Source organism: Eulemur rufifrons, chromosome 4 (genome assembly GCF_041146395.1).
Source record: "Eulemur rufifrons isolate Redbay chromosome 4, OSU_ERuf_1, whole genome shotgun sequence".
Classification (NCBI taxonomy): domain Eukaryota; kingdom Metazoa; phylum Chordata; class Mammalia; order Primates; family Lemuridae; genus Eulemur; species Eulemur rufifrons.
Window position 1 is genome coordinate 66,865,754 of NC_090986.1, and position 22,445 is coordinate 66,888,198.

Here is a 22,445-nt window from a genome sequence, read left to right on the forward strand (position 1 = left end):
GCCTGGCTAATTTTTTTTTTTAGTAGAGATGGGGATCTCACTCTTGCTCCGGCTGGTCTTGAACTCCTGAGCTCAGGCAATCCTTCTGCTTTGGCCTCCCAGAGGGCTAGGATTACAGGTGTGAGCCACCGTGCCCAGCCCAGGAGCACTGATTTAATGATTGATGGCTGCTGAGAGCAGTCAGCCTCCACCTTTTTTTTTTTTTTTTTTTTTTTTGAGACAGAGTCTTGCTTTGTTTCCCGGGCTAGAGTGAGTGCTGTGGCGTCGGCCTAGCTCACAGCAACCTCAAACTCCTGGACTTAAAGCGATCCTCTTGCCTCAGCCTCCTGAGTAGCTGGGACTACAGGCATGTGCCACCATGCCCGGCTAATTTTTTGTATATGTATATTTTAGTTGGCCAGATAATTTCTTTCTATTTTTAGTAGAGATGGGGGGGTCTCACTCTTGCTTAGGCTGGTCTCGAACTCCTGACCTCGAGAGATCCACCTTCCTCCGCCTCCCAGAGTGCTAGGATTACAGGCGTGAGCCACCGCGCCGGCCTCAGCCTTCACCTTGAGTTCCTGAATCCCAGAACGGTCTTAAAGGCATCGAGGCTATTGGGACTGACTGAAATATCACATATTTTGCTTTAGATCAGAATTATATCAACTTCACCCTCCAAACACTAGGTAAGAAAAGAAGGAAAGGACATTTAGGGTGTATATTCTTTATTCACTCTTCCAGCTACCCTAAATTCTATTCTTATATAGGTTAGACCACCAGAAGACCCTATATCCGAACCACATTAAATTAGCCTCTCACAAAATGACCTTCACTGGCCCTAGAGGCTCTAGGAGGCAAGACTTCCAGAATAAAAGGGACGCGGGAGAAAAATAAACTACCTGACACAATGAAACTTTTAGAAAGACAAATTATCATAAGAGATTACAGGAAGAGGCCGGGCGCGGTGGCTCACGCCTGTAATCCTAGCACTCTGGGAGGCCGAGGCGGGCGGATCATCTGAGCTCAGGAGTTCGAGACCAGCCTGAGCAACACAGGGAGACCCCCCCCCTCCCCCCACCCCATCTCTACAAAATTAGCCGTGTGTAGTGGCATGGGACTGTAGTCCCAACTCCTCGGGGGGCTGAGGCAGGAGGATCACTTCAGCCCAGGAATTTGAGGTTACAGTGACCTACGAAGATGCCACTGCACTCTAGCTGGGCGACAGAGGGAGACCCTGTCTCAAAAGTCAAAGCCAAAACGAAAACCAAAAACCATTTAACAGAAGCCTCCTATTGCCGCTTGAAAAACATTAGGCCCAAGAAGACCCGAGTGCGTGATGGTGCTTCTGGCGCTCGGTTCAGCCGAGCCTCACAGGGTTTGAACCCCAAAGCCCTTGCTGGCCCAGCAGATGGCGCCGGCGGCGGCAGTGCGCCTCCAGGCGCGCAGGGGGCGCTCTGCCCGGGCTTCACTTCCCGCGCACTGGTGACCCTTCCTTCCGCTTCCGAGCCCACCTCCTCCAGCGCCGGCTCGCAGCGTTCCTACGCCGTCTGCTGGCCCGTGGGCAGCATGGCTGCGTCTTCCAGTGGGGAGAAGGAGAAGGAACGGCTCGGAGGAGGCTCGGGAGCGGCGGCGGGTAACAGCACGCGTGAGCGGCTGCTGTCTGCGCTTGAAGATCTGGAGGTCCTGTCGAGGTAATGGCGAGGCCTCAGAGCCCGGCTGGGGCTGGGTTGGGGAACTGACTCTGGAGCCGGCCGGTCGGGCCTTAGCGCTCGTTCCGGGGGCTCGGTGGGGAGAGCCTAGTTCGGGGGAGTCTCTGGTGCACAAGTGTCGTGGACTTAGGGTCCGCAACTCTCCGGGACTCTGGGCTGAATTTTTTTTTCCTATTAGGAGATATTTTAGTAATGGTAGTGAACCTGGAACCCCAAGACTGTCAGAGCTTTAAAAAGCGCGCGGTCTGAGTCCCTTCGGCCACGGACACTCAGCCAACATTTAGGGAATGCCCCCTGGGTGCCAAGCGCTGCGGAGACGGTAGTGAAGGGGAGGCTCGATGTCGGTTGTCAAAAGGGAGTGACCATGTGGAAACTGACTGGCGGGATGCGCCGCGGGCTACTGGAGCCATGGGCCAGGTACCTTTCCCGGTTGTAGTCAGGGCAGGATTCCTCAAGAAAGAGTTCACCGGACTTACTAGGTGGCCGGAAGATAAAAAGCCTGGAAACGCGAGCACGTGCGACTTCGAATTGCAAGCTGTTTAGGAGATGGCTGGAGTGCGGCATGAGTGGCAGAGATAGGAGATCAACTTGGATACCGTTCTCCGTATTCTGTCACCTTTCCTGGAATCTTCCTTAACTCTCTCACGTAAACTTGGATGTTAAACTGTATTGGTTCTACCTCCTAAAATGTTCAGATTTGCTCTCTCATTCCTATACCCGCTGTCAGAACTACTTCTTAAATGCAATCTCCCAACAATTTTACTTACCTTAATACTTTTGCACTTCATTCTTTTGTATTGCCTAAGACCAGTTATTGTTTTAAAAGACATGTCATATCACTTTTCTGCAGAAAAATATTTGGTAGATTCCCGTTGTCCAGTGTGGTTAAATCCAAATTAGGTTTGTGTGCAAGTCCATTCTCCATCTCGCTCAGTGCAACCTGTTCTCATTTGCTGCCACAACCCTCTGCCTTCCTGACCCTTCACTCTAGCCTCTGTTGAGCACTCCGCATTCTCAAGCCGGCCAGACTTTATCTCCAGTGCCATTCCCACTTCACTTCCAACCTGGTGAATGATTCAGTCATCCTTCAAAATCCAGCTCAGATAGCACCTTTTCTCTAGCCAACATTCTTTGACAGCTTTAGAATAAATCGTACCTATTATTGTATTTTGAAATATACCAGATCTATTTACAATCAGCATTTTATCTTTGCTGTAAATTTAGTCCTTGCAGCAGCATTACCTGCCAAGTTACTAGGTCAGCATGATATTAAATGTTAGAGGAAAAACCTAAAAACACACAGATACCAGAAGTTAAATGGCTTATGTATTTAATCCACTGTTTAAACTGTATTAGACTCAAATATTGTCTGACAACAAACAGGGCACGTGGAATGTTCAGCTGGCCTGTGGTTAATACCGTGAGCGAGAAACTCCCAGGCATAAGGCAGCTGTTTTGGTGTATTGCCAGTATGTGAATGTTTACACAGATTAATGCAAGCGCTGTTTTCTTCTTTGTCTTTGGTGGTTTTGTACTTTGTGGTGAAGAATTTGTTAGTGTCTTTATTATTAGGTAGTCCTCTTAAATGAATATTCACATTATTTCTTAGTAAAAACGCACTAGCCATACAGAGCATTCGTAGTATGGTGTTTTCAGTTAAATTATTCATGTCTCTGTTTGGTGTGACATGACTGTCTTTGGGACAGTAGACTGAAGCTTCATTTAGTTCATGTTGAGTTCTTATTCTTTTTAAGTTATTAAAGAACAAATTAACATCCAATAGATGCTGCCTAGCCCACTGCTTTTCTAAATAGGACCAACTTTCATCTGAAAAACTCAATGTGCTCAACATAACCAGTGCTTTTAGAACAATTGATCTGCCATACTCAGTCTCTGAAATACCTTGAAGAGGTAGCCAGGTAGTTCTGATACAAATTTGTGTTCCACTGGATTCAGAACAACTAATGATTAATTGGGAAATACCTCTGTTGCTCATGTATGAGACAGTTTTTCTAGTTCTTTGAATTTTGGATATTCTGCTTGAAATATTCCCTTGAGCTTTTTCTTCTGGGGGAATTCTCACCTGAAGGCTAAGTGTAATGCTTAGTTGGCTTCTAACATCTTTGCTAAGGAATCTTGATGGTGCCGGTGAGTGTGAAATTACTTGAGTTGAAGTGTCCCTTATTGTTTGTTCATTTTGACCAACCATATGATATGGATGATAGCGGTTAATTTTTCTGTAAATACGTTGGCTTTGCGAAGAACTGACACCCTCTTTGGGAAGTGGTGGCTGCTGTCTTTTCTTCTGAGTAGGTCTTATTCTTAGCATTTCAAATCTTTGCCTTAGTATATTCAGTGAACTATTACTTCTCACCTTTCTGCTCTTGAGCTCAGTAAATTCATTTTTCTGAGCTTTACTTGCTGTATCATAATTTGTTTTTCTGTTTTGCTGAGTAGGCCTAGTATATATTTCATATTCACCAAGTTCAAGAACTGTTTTTCTGAGCCTGTCCACCTGTAATGGTCTTTGAGAATTTCTTCTGACATTGGACAACCCAGTGGTCAGTCTTGAGATCTTGCCTTTGGATTGTTTGGCTACCTGGCTGTGTATCTGAAGTGTGTTTTCCTGACACTTTCGGTACCTACAGGATTGCATATACTTGATATACATGTACTCTTCGCTTGCCATAGTGTAATTAAGTAATTTGTCAATTATGTTAAATGTTAGACTAAATTGAAATTCTCTTGCATCTATTAGTAGATTTGACCAATTTGTAGCTTTCCGTATTTGATTTTTTCCTTCATTACTGAGTATAGCATTTCCTGTTTGAAACGTATTTACCCACTGAAGTAGTAGATCATTATTTACGTTTTCCTCAAGAACCTCAGTGTTTCTGAAGCCTTCTTCAGCTTTCCAGTTGTACATGATCAGTCGAGGTGCTGAGTTCTCTTTTGCCTCCTCTAAAAGAAGCTGTAGTTCTGTTATGCTTTCTCCAGGAGTGCCAAAAAGACTTTGATTTCTTATTAATTTGTAATCTTCCTTACTGAATCTACAGATAGATTGGTGATAGGACTTTTCTTCCTTGAGGGGTTCTGCAGTCAGTGTTAATGACCATTGTCTTGGAGGTTCCTTTTTCTTTGATTTTCTCATGGCTTATCTGCCACGTTATTTGTTCATCTCTAAAGAAAGAGTGAGTGACAGTAGGTAAGTGAAAATGTACCTCTTTTATGATCCTGGAGATGGTGGTGGTAGTGCAAGAGATGTTACTTTCTGGTTTCCCACCTAAGGCTCATGGGAACTCCTCCACAGAATGAAGCTGCTCCAGGGTGATTGGCTTTCAGGACAGTCCCATTGTGTGCTCACTCTCAGACTTAGTTACATGTCTTGACTCTGTGATCTGTGAAGTTTGTCATTAGCCTCTGAATGAAATTTGTGTATGGTTTGTATTTTATGAAAAATAAGAAAATCTTCTCCCTAATGTACCTTACATATTTTTATGTGGAGCCTCTTGACTTTAGAAAATAGCAGATTTGAAATTTAGGATATATTTTTACTGTTACCCTGATTATATAGCCTTTCAGTATATTTATTACTTTGTAAAATGTAATAGAATGAAATAGTCTTTGGAGGAAATTAAAAAAATAGAAACACAGATCATAGTCTAAAAGTTTTTTAAGCCTGTTTATAACTCAGAACTCTGTCCCACAGAAGCTTTGTTGATAAGAGTCTGGAGGCTTCTCACCAGCCTGGTAATTCTTTTTACCTATAATTTACCTGAAGTGTACTACCACTAATAATACAGGCTCTAAGCCCTATGTACATTGCATTTCTATTGGGAAATGTGACTGGATCCTAATGTGGTATGCCAGGAATGCACTTTCTTCCTCTGTAGCAGGACTGGGCACAGGGGCCCTTCAGCCTCTTTTTGTCATTGGGGAGGACAGAAGTTTCCGTTCTGTCTTGGATGGTTAAGAACATCACTAAGTCTTAGAGACATTTACTTCCCCGGTACTCCTGTACCTAAGGCAAACTCATGTAAAGGTTTCTGTGGATTGCACTCCCAGATTTGTAAGAAAAACAAAAGATTTATTCTACATCTCCTACCATAGCTTCACTGCAGTCACCACCACCTTCTCCCCACCTGAAACCAGCTTTTTACATAGACCAGGGGTTCTTGACTGTCTATGTGTTGTCCATAGAGTACTGAAAAAGTTTCACGTGATATGCTGTTTTCATATAGTGTCGATTTAATCCATCACCAAGTCCTGATAGCTCTACCTCCAAAAGATATCCTAAATCTGTCCATGTTTTCCCATTACTATTACTAAATCCTGGAGGCTGGGACCTAGTCAAAGCCAGTGTCATCTTCTGCCTGGAACACTACAAAAACCACCTAGCCTGTTTCCTGTTATGGTGCTTTTACAGTCTATTCACCAAATAGCTCAATAGTTATTTAGAAATGTAAATTAGATCATGTCGCTTGGCTGTTTAAAATGAACCAATGGCTTCTCATTGGACTTACAAGGAAACACAAATCCTCTACCGTGACTACAAGGGCCTACCTAATCTGACCCCTACCTGCCTACCTTTATCCTCACTTTGCATCCCTCTCCCCAGTGCTGACAGTGCTCTGGCTACACCGCCTCACACCTATCTTTGGGCCAGTGAGCATTCTTTCCTCCCAGAATTTTTTGGTTAGCTTCTGTCATTTAATTCATGTCTTACCTCAGAGATGTGCCCTTAGAAAGAACTTCCCTGACTACCCAATTTAACAGCCCTCCATCCCACCTCCCTGACAGTCTCTAATATATCACTGTGCTTTATTTCCTTCTCAACCCTTATTACTCTGGGCATTTATTTATTTATTTATCCCCTTGGGACTCATATGCAGAGAATCTTCTGGATATTTTATTTCTTCTCTTAGTTATTCTTGTCTCCTGTATTAAAATTTAAGTGCCATTGTTCACTTTTATAACCCAAGTATCTAGAAAATGCCTGACACATAATAGGCACTCAGTAAATATTTGATGATTGAATGAAGACTTTGTGTTCTTATGTGCACTTTTCCATTAATTAATTAATTCATATATAATGGTATGGGGAAGTATTAGTGGGGAGGGTTAGGTCCAATTGGCATTATCCAGAAAAATGGTATGAGGCTAGCAGGAAGGAAGGTGGAAATATAAAGGTAAAAATAACCTGGCAGCCAGTGAGAAGATACTAATACTTGGTCTAATTAGAGCAGTGTCAGGTAGCTAGTTGTGAAGCTGCCCCCTCCTGCATTACTTCTGAAAAGTCCCATCTATCAAGTTCAGAACTAATATATAAATATTAACTGCCGTACATTTTTCCTGATCTGATACTAATTTTCTGCTTATGTGCTCGCTTTGGCCTGCAGACCCCTGATGTAGTTTTCTTGCATAAATCACTCATAATGCATTGTCTGTAGTTTCTAGTTTGATTTCTAAATCAAATCAAAATGAGAACTTAGCCTCTCATCAAGCAGTCTTAGGGCAGACTCTTCCTGAGTTTTTATGACTTTTCCCTGGTTGTTTATATAATAGTTGTCCTTTGCAAACCTCTATTGAGTCTTTCCAAGGATTTGGCTTAGGTTTTTGTAGAAAGAACTTTGTTCACAGTCATATTTCATGGGTATTTATGTAATGGACATTTATGTAATTATAATGATAATTAAAACTTGTATAAATAAGTTTGGTAGCAAGCACAGCTGATCTTGGTGAGAGTGCAGTGTAGCAGTTAGAACTGAAGTCCAGAGTCATAGTGACAGGGCAGTAGGCATGAGTGTTCAGCATGTCGTGAGTACCTTAAATCCAGCACGTCAACTGGATAGAGAGTGGTTAAGAAAGCCTCTGTTGTAATTAGAAACTTTGCAAAGGGTTTTTTTATTGCTGTTATTGGTTTGTTTTCCTTTTAGGGAACTTATAGAAATGCTGGCAATTTCAAGAAACCAAAAGTTGTTGCAGTCTGGAGAAGAAAACCAGGTAAGTGTTTTCTTTTTTAATTTAAAAAACAAAACAAAAAACTGTAATTTCTACAAGTTTCCTATTTATATTTACTTTGTGTAAGAATAGGAAGATTGAATCCTTTTAAGTTATTAATTGAAACATTAAAATAGACATTTTCTGTGCATCATGTATGTAAGATAATGGTATGCCGAAGAAGAAAATAGTTGCCTAAAGGTTTGGCAATGTTATTCTTTTCCCTTGTAGTTCTAGTTATCCTTACACATTTATTTATTTCCGTCTTTTGAATTAACCAACACAAATTTGTTAAATGGAGATTAAAACAGTATTTGGAATCAAAAGTTAATGCTCTCATAAACTTAGCCCTTTATTAGGCTTAATTCCCCTAATGCAACTTGAAAATGAATGGAAATAGAAGAGTGTACAACTGTTAGTAGAGGTTATCTTGTGGGTGTTGAATTTACAGGTGGTTTTTATTTGCTTTATACTTTCTGTGCTTCTAATTTTCTATGGTGAACAGATTTTTTTTCTGATTCAGAAAATTTTTAGAAGATAAATTTTATATTATGCTTTTACCTCAATTTAAAAAATATTTTAAAGAGAAAACGAATGAGGACTAACTTTTCTAGAGAAGATATAAAACAGGTAACAGTGTCTCATAGACCTCTCCTCCCTTTCCTCTGCCCCTTCTTTATCCAAGTTTTATCCTATGACATGTTTTGAGGGCAGAGAAATCTGACGAACCCAATAGAGAATTGTCAGGGAACCTGTTTTCTCCAAGGATTAATCCCCTGAAAGGAGATCCAGATAAGGCCACAAGTTGGGGAAAGCTGCTAACTTTAGGGATATTAGGATTTTTGTTTGTTTGTTTTATTTTTAGGAAAAGAAAGGTTAGAAGTAAATATGTTAATACATGCCGCCTAGTCTTTCAGATACTCTGTTAATAGATACTTGTGGGATTAAATAGGAATTTATACAGAATGTGTGAGAAGTGAATTGCAAGGCTTGACTTTATTCTCTAGACACTTATTACTTGCTCTGAGCCAGGCACACAGATTATTCAGAAGGTGATAATTGACCTGCATAATCAGCACTAACCTTTCTTATACTTTTCATTTTTGTTTTGAGACTGGGTCTCCCTCTGTCGCCCGGGCTAGAGTGCAGTGGTGTGATCATAGCTCACTGCAACATCAAACTGCTGGGCTGAAGGGCTCTTCCTGCCTTGGCCTCCTGAAGTGCTAGGACTACAGGCCTGAGCACTGCCCCTGGCCTACCTTACACTTTTTAAGGAGTGGCAATTCTGTAACTGTATCTTGTTCTTGGCACCGTGGATCCTGTGTAATTTTCATTGGAACTATTAAATATTAAAGAGGGATGTGCCCGTTTGAAAATTTTCTAGGCACCATTTTATTCGAATACTCATAATTTCATATAGAATTTTAGAATTAGAAAGGATCCTAATGGTCTTCAATTTAGCCTTCTGTGAGACTGAGCTCCAGGGTGGACAAATGAGCTAGAGGTTAATGGTGAGAGCAACCACAACCTAGGTCTTCTGACTTTAGCTGAATAATATACAGCTTTATAGAAGTGGAAACCTAGCTTTCTCCTCCTATGACTTGGGAGGAATGAGGATTAGCAATCTGTTGGACAAATAAAATACACTTTTTACAGAAAAAGCTTTCTGTTGTTATTTAAAATACTCTTCAATATAAAGACAAGTTACACCACCGTCTTTTGTATATTATGTCAGAATTCCTATAAAAATGAGAGGAACTTCATGTCAAAAGGAACTTGAAGAGGCATACCTATATTTTTTAGTCTTTAGTAAAATTTTAAAAATAGTTTTTAAATTGATTCTGGAATTTGATAGCCATTTCCCTTTCTGAAGTATTATTCTCTCCTTAGAGCAGTAAAGTAAGAGTAGTTAGACTAGACTTGCATCTTAATTCCGTAATGGGGTGGTGATGATACTAGCCTTTGTTAAGCTCTTCCTGTGTCTACTTAACATGCATTTTATCATGAATCCTCATAACTTTATGTAACTGCTACTATTATTACAGCCCTTTTCCTAATGGGAAAACAGGCTCAGAAAGGCTGGTAACTTTCCCTCTGTCAGACAGCTACAAATGGAGGACTAGAGATAGGAACCCCAGACTTTCTATTTTATGCACTTTAACCTTCATGTTTTTTTGCCATATCTGCATACCACCTGTTTATTTACTGTATTTTGAAATCACTGTATTTTTTAGACTGTCTTCATCCTAGGCAATACTGTGCATGAGATCAAAGGTTTAATGTCTCAGTTAACTTTTTTTCCTAGTATATATCAGCACAAATGTGTACCTGTAAAAGTTTAAGTTCTTGGTGCCACCTAAAATCATCTCAGGTACCAAATTCTGTGAGAACCTCCATTACACTGTATTTGTAAGGATAAACTTTTAAATTTTATCTTGCCTGGGAAACAAATAAACCTGCTCATGTTGGCATATTGCTTATCCTGAAAGACGAGTTTTATTTTGTTCGGTATGAAGAAATAGCAGAAAAAGTAGAAAACCTTGATATTAATCTGTTTCCCAAAATAATCATAGGTAAGCTATTTTTATTCTTAACAAAGATCAGGAATAAGATTTTGAAGGTGTTAACATTTTATAGCCTAGCCTATGGATTCTTTTGTTACATTGAAATGCAGGCTCTGAGTATTCTATTGTCTGATTTAATCAACTATTATCTGACAGGTCCTGGAATTGTTAATTATCCGAGATGGGGAATTTCAGGAACTAATGAAATTAGCACTTAATCAGGGAAAAATCCATCATGAAATGCAAGTTTTAGAAAAAGAAGTAGAGAAGAGAGATAGTGATATTCAGCAACTACAAAAACAACTAAAGGAAGCAGAACAAATACTGGTAAGTTGACAGAGGTTGGTTCTTAAGGTTAAAAAGGATATTTTTTAATCTGTTTCGGAAAAATAAATGTATCAGTATTTTGAAGAGCCGGAAACTTGACTCTCCAAGTTTAAAAATGACATCCTGTCAGTGGTTTCATGAAAGGCCAGTGTTTTTCTCTTTCTCTCTACCCTCCTTTCTTTTTTTTTTTTTGGGGGGGGGGGTGTCTCTGATCCTTAGACTAAATCTTCAGTTTTTAAATATTTTGAAATCGGTAAAAAATATGTACTAGTCTTATAAACCAAAATTGATTACATTAATTTATTTAGTCTTTCATCCTAAACTAGGTAAGATTTGGATATATGTCAAGGATTCTTTGTTGTTTTTGGCTACTATTTCAAAGAGGCAATTTATTTGCTCTTATTTGCCTAGTTATTTCACTAAATACTAACGGAATTGTTGTGTAGTGGTATTGTAGCAATAGCTGAGTTTGATTCTCATGGACCAGACATTGCTGGCATCCTCATCTCTGATGGACCTCTTCAAAAGTGTATCAAAATGGGCTCCAATAAATAAAAGCCTGAGCAGTTCAGGGTAAATTAAGCACCCCTACTGAAGAAACAGCCCCAAGTAAATGCTTTTTCAAAAGTATATTAAAATCTGTTTTCCCCTATGAAAGTAATACTTATCAAAAGAAATTCAGAAAATACAGAAAAGTAGAAAGAAGAGGGAAAAAAATTGCCATTAGTCCAACTAATGGCAATGCAATGATGCTAATTTTTCTATTTTGTGTAGAGACGGGGTCTTGCTCTTGCTCAGGCTGGTCTCGAACTCCTGAGCTCAAGCAGTCTTCCTGCCTCGGCCTCTCAGAGTGCTAGGATTACATGCGTGAGCCACCAAGCCCGGGCTATTTCAGTTTTTATGACAATTTATATAACATCAATGTCATTATTCAAATGAAGAAACCAATATTTTAATTAAATAACATATTTGCTCAAGGAGGCTAAAAAGTAGAGAGATTGAACTTAAACCTAGATCTCTCTGACTCCATACTCTTAACCACAGTGTCATAGTTGAGGATATACATATACTTATAAGAATTCTTTCATTAAATATAACTGAAATTAATGATACCAAGTGGTGTTTCGGAACATTACAAATAAATTGTGGAGATTTCCAAATTTTGCATATTGTTCCTATGGGATAAATGATCTTGTGAATTAAGCCAAAAACTATTCTTGATTTAGTTAATAATAAACCATATTTCTTTTTTTATTGTTTAAATTAGGCAACAGCTGTTTACCAAGCAAAAGAGAAACTTAAGTCAATAGAAAAAGCAAGAAAAGGTTAGTACTGTGGGAAGACTGGATGACCTGAAATATTAATTGTCTTCCATGAAACCCGTCCCTGGTGCCAAAAAGGTTGGGGACTGCTGCAAGAGATAGGCTAGTCTTCTCCAACAAGAAACAAATCTCCAGGAGAGGTGACTGAGGCTGGCTGTCTGAATTCTAGACCATGGTTTGGTTTTGTTTTTAGTCTTCAGAAATTTTACATACGTACCCATGGTACCTTGTTGCACTGAAGCAGTAATTAAAGTTTATAAAATGAAAAGTGAGTTCTCACTTCTCAGAGGTAACTGCTATTAAAGTTTGATGTGTGTCCTTTCAGATTTTTTTCTAGATCTGTGAATACATATATAATAAAAATATAAACACACAGGTACATATATTTTAAAACAAAAATCAGGTCATGCTATACATATTATTTAGCAGTTTTTAAATTTTTTTTCTTTTGATTTTAGCACATTCATGGACTATAAGCAGTTTAGTTTTTTTCACCTAATGAATACTTTGTAGACATCTTTCTACTTAGTTCTATTTAGAGTCTTGAACCATGTTAATCAAACAGAATAGTGTGAACTGTCTACTCTGATTTCATAGCTTGGATGTTATTGAGAAATTAAGGACTGTTTTCTCTATTTGTGCTCACTGTTGCTTTCAGAAGAGTAGTAATATTAAATGGTAGTTAATAATTAAGGTTATTGAGCATTGTCATTCAAGTCCTCCAAATTTTTTTTTTTTTTTTTTTTTTTTTTTTTTGTTGTTGAGACAGAGTCTCACTTTGTTGCCCAGGCTAGAGTGAGTGCCGTGGCGTCAGCTTAGCTCACAGCAACCTCAGACTCCTCGGCTTAAGCGATCCTACTGCCTCAGCCTCCCGAGTAGCTGGGACTACAGGCATGCACCACTATGCCCGGCTAATTTTTTCTATATAGATTTTTAGTTGTCCATATAATGTCTTTCTATTTTTAGTAGAGACGGGGTCTCGCTCAGGCTGGTCTCGAACTCCTGACCTTGAGCAATCCACCCGCCTCGGCCTCCCAGAGTGCTAGGATTACAGGCGTGAGCCACCGCGCCCGGCCCAAATTTATTTCTTTATATCAGCTGATTTTTCTGAATTAGTGCCTTGTTCTTTAGTTTGGAAATGTATGTGATTTAAGTTTATAATATATATGCAGGTATTGTTAGGAAAGGCAGATGGCTGAGATTATATTTTTGGGTAGTTTAAAAATTAAGTACAATGTGGTACTATGATATGCTCTTCTAAACTTGTATATTTACCTGACTAAAAGTTTACACTATTTCCTTACCTCACTCAGGTGCTATCTCTTCTGAAGAAATAATTAAGTATGCACATAGGATTAGTGCAAGTAATGCTGTATGTGCTCCACTGACCTGGGTTCCAGGTAAAAATACTTCTCTTTTATACTACATATATGTGGTTTTGAAAATTCTTAGGCAGTTGTCTACAGAAATAGATTAAAATATAGACTGTTTATCCTTAGAAACATCTGCTACATATTTTCACATCTTTAATGTCTTATAAGGATATAGGCCATGGGTTTTTGTAAATTTGATTTTCTACAAAGCCATTGCCTCTAGGGACTGCATTTCTTTGCTTTTTTAAAATAATTTTAAAAATTATAAGGTAACGTGATGCTTCTAAAGCTATAGGTTTATATGCCTATTAAAACCAGGATGGCCAGAGCCCAACTTTTTAGAAAGTCAGTAGCTCACAAAGGTCCCGCCTGAGAAACAGACAATCCCAGTTCTCTCAGGAGCTAAAGACAAAGTGCTGAGCACCCAACAGTGGATACACAGGCTGGGAAAGAGCTGGAATGATTAGAAACAACAAAGATTGACCCACAGAAAGAGGCAAGGGGAAAAAAAGCAACAGCAAAGAGAGTAACAAGCTGCAACTATATTGACAGTGGATAAAACATAATACAGCGGCCTTATTGGAGGAATGGGAGATAGTTATCTCTACTTTAGTAATTCCCGAAGGTGGTATTTTATGGTAAAAGCACTAAGGGTAACTACAGTTTTGGGGGTGAGTAATATGGAGTTGATGAGAAACACTACCAAAAAGTTGGTCCAAATCTGGCTATGTTTTTATCAACCCCAAACTGCTATTTTGGATGCTTTTGTGATTGGAATAAACATTACCTGCTTTTGATATTCCACTAGAAAGTCACAGGAGTTAGTCTAAGTGGCAAGATCAAAGAGGTTGGTTAGAAAAACATCTTAATTTAGACAGTCCTTCTAATAAACATTCCAGTCCTTTCTGTAAGTGTCATGATCTGTTCTCTTTCAGTATTTATCATTGGTATTTTCTTACTAGAAAATGAAGTTAACTTAGAAGAATCTAGATCACTATAGTTTTCTTAAGTTGTCATTTGGAATGTTTACTAAAATGACAGACTTCTCATTTTTTTAAACAGAAAATAGCATATTCTTGGGAAGATTCAGAGAAATAAAAATGTATGTTTTTAAAAAATTAGTGTTATGCCCTTAATAACAATTCATAGGATGACTTTCATATTTCAAAGTTGAAAGTATAGTTTGAGCTTTTCAGTGTGAACCAAGGAAAATTAATACTTCAAAAAAGGTATTGATGCTTTTTAAATGTATGATTAAAAGCAGTCTTCATTGTTTTAGGGGACCCTCGGAGACCATACCCAACTGATTTAGAGATGAGAAGTGGGTTATTGGGTCAAATGAACAATCCTTCCACCAATGGTGTGAACGGTCATTTACCAGGGGATGCACTTGCAGCGGGCAGACTGCCAGGTAACGTTCATCAAAAGGATGTTTTCAAACAGACTAAGGTTTTTCAGAGATGACAGAGATGAGATATCTGGCTATACAACAAGTTAGGTTCCAGACGCAACTCATTGTAACAGCTAGGTTCTTTGCCTGTTTATCCTGCTCTCTACTTTAAAGACTCTTCTAGATGGAGGTATGAAATTAGAATAAGCTGCCTTTCTCTCTCTTTTTTGTTAATATTATGCCATATTCCTCAGGCATTGGGCCTCTCTTTTTATTATTGCCCTAAACATAGCTTTTTTTAGTAACTGTGAAGCATGCTATACAAATTGAATAAAAAACACTTACGTTCAGGGTACAGAGATAAAGTGAATACGCTCCTGAACAACCCCCAAGTTAACAAAATGAGTATCAGAAGCTTTTTATAGACTTCTTATAATGTTATAAACAGCATTTTTGTGGGACACAGTTTATTCTGAGCTTCAATTTTCCTGAAGTTTTTTATGTTTGTGCTATTTTTGTATTTATTATATGTTATCTCTTGAATTTTGTAGGTGAGTTTTGTTTTGAGGTGGTAGAATATTTGGAAAGTAGAAAAAGGCATAAAAAAGGAAAAAAATGTACCTTTTCTGAGGCAGTCACTTTAAATATTTTAGCTTTATTTTCTTTCTCCCCTATATTTTCACATTGTTAAAAATACACTCTATATACGACTTTTTTTTTGCTTAACATTATAAGGATGCCCCTGTGTTATTAAAAATGTGTTGTACACATCATTTTTGTTAGCTACTTAAAGTACAAACTGGGGAACTCACTGTGCGTATATTAGTTTCCTTGGATATTGCCTCATCTTTCTCCTTGTGATTGTACTAGATTATATGCCAGTCATGGTCCAGTCACAAGACAGAAACCACACTAGTAATTTGAACAAGGAAATTTTAAAAAATTATTAACTGGTCACAAGGAATTACTAAGGGGTAAAAAGGACTGTTTTTTAAAAGTATACGAATAATGGGTATGGGGAGTAACGGCTACAACTAGGACCAAGGCAGGGTCCTCCCCACGCCCATCCAAAGGCTGATGGTCCTATCATGGTGCTGTCATTGGAGTGGGTGTAGTGTAGCTATGGCCCACTCATGGCAGAGAAGTTAGATGAGATGTCAGGGGCCAGAGCTGGCAAGCAGGAATTACCCATCGCGGTTCTGGGGAGACTTGCTGGGAGCTGCCCTTTGGGATTGTGGTAAAACCGACTGGGAAACCACCTTCAGGGATGCCACCAAAAGTTGCTGAGGAAAACACATTTGATGTCCTGCACACCATCCAGGCACCACAGGAGTAAAGGAAAAAAACTCCTGATCCAGGAAGTGAAGCCTGTTCTCCTGCAGGTCCCCTTGCCCCCACCAGCGCCCTCTACTGACAAAGCTTAACATTGTGGCAGCTGGCAAAGGAGAAATGACTTCAGGGCCAGGGAGAAGAAGGGTAGAGCATACCTATCGAGTTAATATCGTAACTCTTTCTTTTGACTCTTTTTAAATCTGCCTTCTTTCTTTTGCCTTGAACTATACCTACTTATGTGCTCTATTCCTTTTCTTCAGAAATACTTTTAATGTGACTTGGGCCCTTTTTGGTAAGCTATGTCTTACACATACTTTGCTAATTAAATTCTCTTTGATCAGAGTCATTTTCAGTAACAATTCCTCTACTAAGAAGGTGTTCAAATTGATTATAAAACTTAATGAAGTTGGTGTTACCTATTTATAATATATAGAATAATCTAATACATATATGGGATACATTTGATTTGTAATTATAAACGTCTTACAAAAGAAAAATTATGTCAACTGATTATTTGGATAGTTTTTCATAGGGTAGTATTTTTTTTTTTTAAACAAGTTCTCATTTGCTAAAACATCACACTTTTCCTTGATATATTTGATTTTCATTAATTTAGCATTTCATTAATTTTCCTAGCCTTAAAGTTTACTTCAAATTATTTGCATAAAGGGAAAAGTAATTAAGAATTAGATTGATTACAAATACAGCTGTCACTTGCTGCTTTCTTTTTTCCAGATGTCCTTGCTCCACAGTATCCATGGCAGTCAAATGATATGGCAATGAATATGTTACCACCCAATCACAGTAATGACTTCTTGTTGGAACCTCCTGGGCATAATAAAGAAAATGAAGATGATGTAGAGGTTATGTCAACAGACTCCTCAAGCAGTAGCAGTGACTCTGATTAAAAAAACACAAAAGACAATACAGAATCAAAAACTGTAAAATTCTGTTTCTTAAACAATGGCAGGGAAATGTAAACTACAAACATACAGAAATAGCCAGGTAAATGTTGGCTATGGTAGAATTGTGCAGCCCACTAAAAATCAAAGTGAACTTTGTTTTTAAAACCAAAAGTCATGGTTTTAGTTGTAATCCACTAGGCAAATATTTAGGAATAGTCAAAATTTACTGTTGAAAAAAAAGAAAGATTATTCAGTTGTTTAGTGCTGCCTGTTCCATTTGTGCTGAATTTGTACATAGTAATTCTGGAAATGAGATTTGAAGGAAATGATCCATGTACATATCTCTAATAGGCTTCCTAAAAATATTTAGAAAAGCATTTTTAAAAGGCAGTGGATTACTGAATATGCGTCCTATTTCAGAATAACAAAGATCCTCATTTGAAAATGAAGGCTCTTGGCCTCTGTTACATGAACAGGGGAAATGTCTTATTTTGTACTGTTTGTAAAAATTATTGTAATTTTTGTAAATAAATTTACTTTTGTTTGTACTTTGTATGCTTTTTTTTAAAAAAAACTTAAATATATCAAAAGTATAGGTAAGAATTTTTTTCTATAAATCCAGTTGCATTTTATAAGTAGAATTCTAGAGTCAGAATGAGTATAATGTAATGAACATATCTGAACTAGTAATCACAACTAGTAAGTTTCTCAGATTCATACTCCTTTTCTTAGAAGAAATAAAAGAGTTTTTAAAGAATAATTGAAAAAATTTACCACTGGCATGTCTGAGCTCACTGCATAATCCAGGATAGTCTTTTTATCATAAAGTCAGCTGATTAGCAACCTTAATTCCTCCTTGCCATGTAACATAACATTCGTAGGTTCTGGAGATCAGGACTTGGACATCTTTGGGGAAAGGGGGGAACATTATAGATAAACTAAACTTTTTCCTTGCAAATCACATGAATGTACAGTCCATTAGCAGTACATAAAGAGTGAGACTTCACCTTAGTATATGAAGTACTGAGTCAAATATCATAAATCTATATAATGTATTTCTGAATTTTTTTAATATAAAAGGGTTTTTGTGTGTCCAGGTACATGTTCTTAAAATAATTGCCTCTGGAAATGGTTTCTTTATAAAAAGGTTATCATAACACAAAGTTGATCTTCATTTGATCTGACTCAGAGCTTACTCATTTGTGAACAGTCTTTTCTGTGGGGACATTTGTCAAAAACAATCAGCAACAATAGTTAATATCAGTCAGGTGTGGTGGCTCACACCTGTAATCCCAGTGACTCTGGAAGCTGAGGCGGGAGGACTGCTTTAGCCCAAGTTTGAGGCTGCAGTAAGCTATGATTGTGCCACTGCACTCTAGTTTGGGTGACAAAGCAAGACCCTGTCTCTAAAAAAAAAAAAGAAAATCTTTAATATCACAGCTGCCTTAAACTGCTGTAACAATTGGAGCAAACCAGGAGCTGACTGAAAACTTAAAAGGAAAATCTCGTAACTAAAATATCCATATTTGAAATGTGGGTATTTCAAGCTCTGATATAGTCCTGGGAATCTGGAAGGCCACATGCATGCTTGGTGGTGTGTGTATGCACAGGGAATACATAAAAGGCCCTAATCTCTCCAAGCAGGAAATCGAGACAAAGGTAGAGTTATAAATGGCCAGAGCATTGAAAGTGTACTCCAGCATGCACATGGAGCCCCTATGGCAAAGGCATTTATGGAAATCTTTGTCCAATCACTAGCTGACTACGAAGCAAACTGAGCAGAACTTCAAGGGCCACACACAACATGTTGCAGATGACATTATCTTGCATTTAGAAAACCTTAAGGAATCCACTAAAAAAACTATTAGAATAAATAAATGCATTCAGTGAGGTTACAGACTACAGGATCAATACACAAACTTGTATTTCTATACACTATCAATGAAAAATCTGAAAACAAAATTAATGAAACAATTGCTTTTACAATAGCATTAAAAAGACCAAAACACTAAGGAATAAATTTAACAAAAGAAGTGCAAGACACACACTAAAAGCTATAAAACATCATTGACATATGCCAAAGAACTAGAAGCAGGAACTCAGATATTTGTACACTCATGGTCATAACAGCATTATTTACAGTAGCCAAAAGGTGGAAGCAATCCCAGTGTCCATTGATGGATGAATGGAAAAACAAAATGCGGTATGTACATACAATGGAATATTATTCAGCCTTAAAGGAAACTCTGACACACTGGATACACATAGATGAAACTTGAGGACACTATGCTAAGTGAAATAAGCCAGTCACAAAAGGACAAATACTGTATGATTCCACTGACAGGTATTTAGAGTAGTCAAATTTATAGAGACAGGAAGTAGAAAGGTGGTTGCCAGGAACTGGGAAAAAGGAAGAGTGGGGAGTTAGTGTTTAATGGGTATGGAGTTTCAATATGGGGAGATGGTAAGTTTTGGAGATGGATGGTGGTGATGGTAGCACAACAATCCTATAAGCAAAAAGAGCGTTGGCAAGGATCTGTAGAAACTGGAACCCTCGTATATTGCTGGTATAAAATGGGACAGCCGCTTCAGTAAACTTTCTGGCAATTCTTCAGAAGTTAAACATAGACCATATAGCCAGGCAATTTCACTCTTGGGTATATGCCCAAGAGAATTGAAAATATATGTCTGTGCAAAAACTTGTACACAAGCATTTGCTACAAGCATTATTCATAGTAGTGACAGGGTGACAGTCTGGCCTCGGTTCTTGGTGTGCTCTTGGCCAAAGAATGAACAGACACACCAAAGTGTCAAGTCCAGACTATTATCCTGGTCCTCTGATTCCTTGCTTGGAAAAATCACCAGCAGGGCCAGTGCGAACGGAGCAACCTCTGGCAGGAAGCAGTTTCACTTGAGCAGCTCTTTATTGTAGAATAAAATGGGTCTGTCTCCTTGAGTGGAGAGATACAGACCAACTCACTGACTGACTCACTCTCTGAATTCTCAGATTGTTTCCTTTTATTAGCCCAGTCAGAGGGCTCTTGGGAGGTGTGGGATATTACCAAATGATCAATAGGTGTCCTTAAAATTCCATCTGCATATATGAGCTGAGCTTCCTCTCCAAAAGCCCACCTGGGGCGGGGGCAGTGAACCACAATGCAGATTCAAGCTAATGGCATAATTACCCTTGGGTTACCCTAGGTCACTTTCCAAATCCTATTATGCCTGGGCTGGGGAATTCCCAGACAGATCAAGCATGCCCTCCTTCCCCAGGTGTAGCAGGGGCTCCGGATATGATTAAGGGTAGGGCAACACCAGAACAGAGTGCCTGCCCTGATTCTTCTTCCCAGATGGAGCAATAGCTGGAGACAGCATCAAAGCAGGGCACACCTGTCCCTAGAAGAACCAGAGATCCTATCTACATAACAGTAGTAAAAAGGTAGAAACAAATGGAATGTCCAACTGATGAGTGGGTAAATAAAATGTGGTACATCCATATCATGCAATATTATTCAGCTAGAAAAAGCAATAAAGTTCTGGTACATGCTACAACACAGATAAACCTTGAAAAAAATATACTACATGAAAGAAGCCAGACAAAAAAGCCACATATTGTATGATTCCCTTTATAGGAAATGCCCAGAATAGGCAAATCTTTAGACACGGAAAGTAAATTAGTGGTTTCCAGGGAATATGGGGGAGGGATGAATGGGGAGTGACTGCTATATACTCTCAGAATTCCAAACTAGAACACTTATTTCATGCCATATATTTTTCAAGTTATGAATCTAATAAACAATTCTATTCCTGAGAACTTGGAGAATTTGGAGGACAAGTATTTTTTTTAACTTGTTTCCCTACCGTGACATAATTTTCAAATTTGGGATTTATTTGATGCATGAAAATGTTCTGAAATTAGATGGTGGTGCTTGAACAACTCTGTGAATAAATTAAAAACCACAGAATAACACATTTTAAAGAAGTGAACTTGAATTATATCTCAATGAAAAAGCAGAATATGAATTTGAAAATTATATGAAGGTAGGTAAAAAAGTTAAAAAATTACTAAATGTCATAAAGAAGTTTTTTTTTTCAGGGTTTTATCTAGCAATATTTATATTAGAAATTAAAACAGAAATAAAAAAATTTACTAACATTTACAAGTAACAAAAACCCAATATAGGCCGGGCGCGGTGGCTCACGCCTGTAATCCTAGCACTCTGGGAGGCCGAGGTGGGCGGATCGTTTGAGCTCAGGAGTTCGAGACCAGCCTGAGCAAGAGCGAGACCCCATCTCTACTAAAAATAGAAAGAAATTATATGGACAGCTAAAAATATATATATAGAAAAAATTAGCCGGGCATGGTGGTGCATGCCTGTAGTCCCAGCTACTCGGGAGGCTGAGACAGGAGGATCGCTTGAGCTCAGGAGTTTGAGGTTGCTGTGAGCTAGGCTAACGCCACGGCACTCACTCTAGCCTGGGCAACAGAGTGAGACTCTGTCTCAAAAAAAAAAAAAAAAAAAAAACCCAATACATGTTAACATAAATAACTTTTGAAAAGTAACTATTTTCCTAAAACACACACAAAAAATCATTCGTAACAAGAGTGGCATTGCTTTACATTTTTGTAAATCTCTTTAATATCTGACTTAAGAGAAGACAGTTAGATTCTCATATCTGCTTCTGCATTCAGTCTGTTACAGTATCACACATCAAGGAGCCCCTGAAAAACTCTACGCTCATGAAAGAATGAAAGTGAAAAAAGATAAATGACATCTTAGTATTATAAACATAGCTTTGACCTCGAGTATCCTTGAAAGGCTCTTAAGGACCCCCTAGACAACACTTTAAGAACCACTGTTCTAGCAATCTCCTCATTTTACATATTAGGACACTAGATCTCAGAGTAAGTGAGAAATCCACAATCACATGCCCTGTTAATGGGTTAATGGTAGGATACAGATCTTAGATGGTCTGTCTCACTTCTCTCGGCTTAGGTTCTCAATCAGAAACCTGAGAAATAGACCCTAATGTCCTGTCCTGTTCCCTCTAGTTGCAAAGACTGTCACAATATATTAACACCACCAAAATTTTTTAAATAAAAAAGAAGAGGTAAATCAACAAACACGATAAATTCTGCATCGGACATACTGTGTTTAAATCTGAATTACAATATTTGAATTAGGATCTATATTTGAACTGAAACCCTAAGACAAATTCTATTATCCCCACCGCATGCAAGCCGGCAACGACAACTGCACAGTAAACATCACAGATAAACATGGAGAGCAGATTAACCACAATGTCACTGTTTATCATCCATTCTGCATCCATAATACAATTCAATAACATATTTCACAAAACTTTTCTCAAGTACTGACTGAAAGGTGGTGGGTATATTAACAGACAACAAATAAACTGGCAATCGTCAGGAACTTTTTAGATAAAATGGAGTTGTTGTGAAATACAGGTATTTTTCATTCCCTAACCAGACATTATTTTTGTCTTTTTAAAAAAATATCAAGAAATCTGCTTGGTCAC

At 38.4% G+C, this 22,445-nt stretch overlaps 1 protein-coding gene across 1 annotated transcript; it reads left to right on the forward strand.

Annotated features, from left to right (window-relative positions):
* The first annotated feature begins 1,548 nt into the window (after positions 1-1,548).
* Positions 1,549-17,307, forward strand: MED4 (mediator complex subunit 4). The gene is made up of 7 exons (XM_069467294.1): positions 1,549-1,673; positions 7,628-7,694; positions 10,412-10,582; positions 11,850-11,907; positions 13,218-13,304; positions 14,557-14,688; positions 16,735-17,307. Exons 1-7 carry the CDS (start codon positions 1,549-1,551, stop codon positions 16,905-16,907), a joined length of 813 nt encoding a protein of 270 aa, XP_069323395.1. The 3' UTR covers positions 16,908-17,307.
* Positions 17,308-22,445: the final 5,138 nt, after the last annotated feature.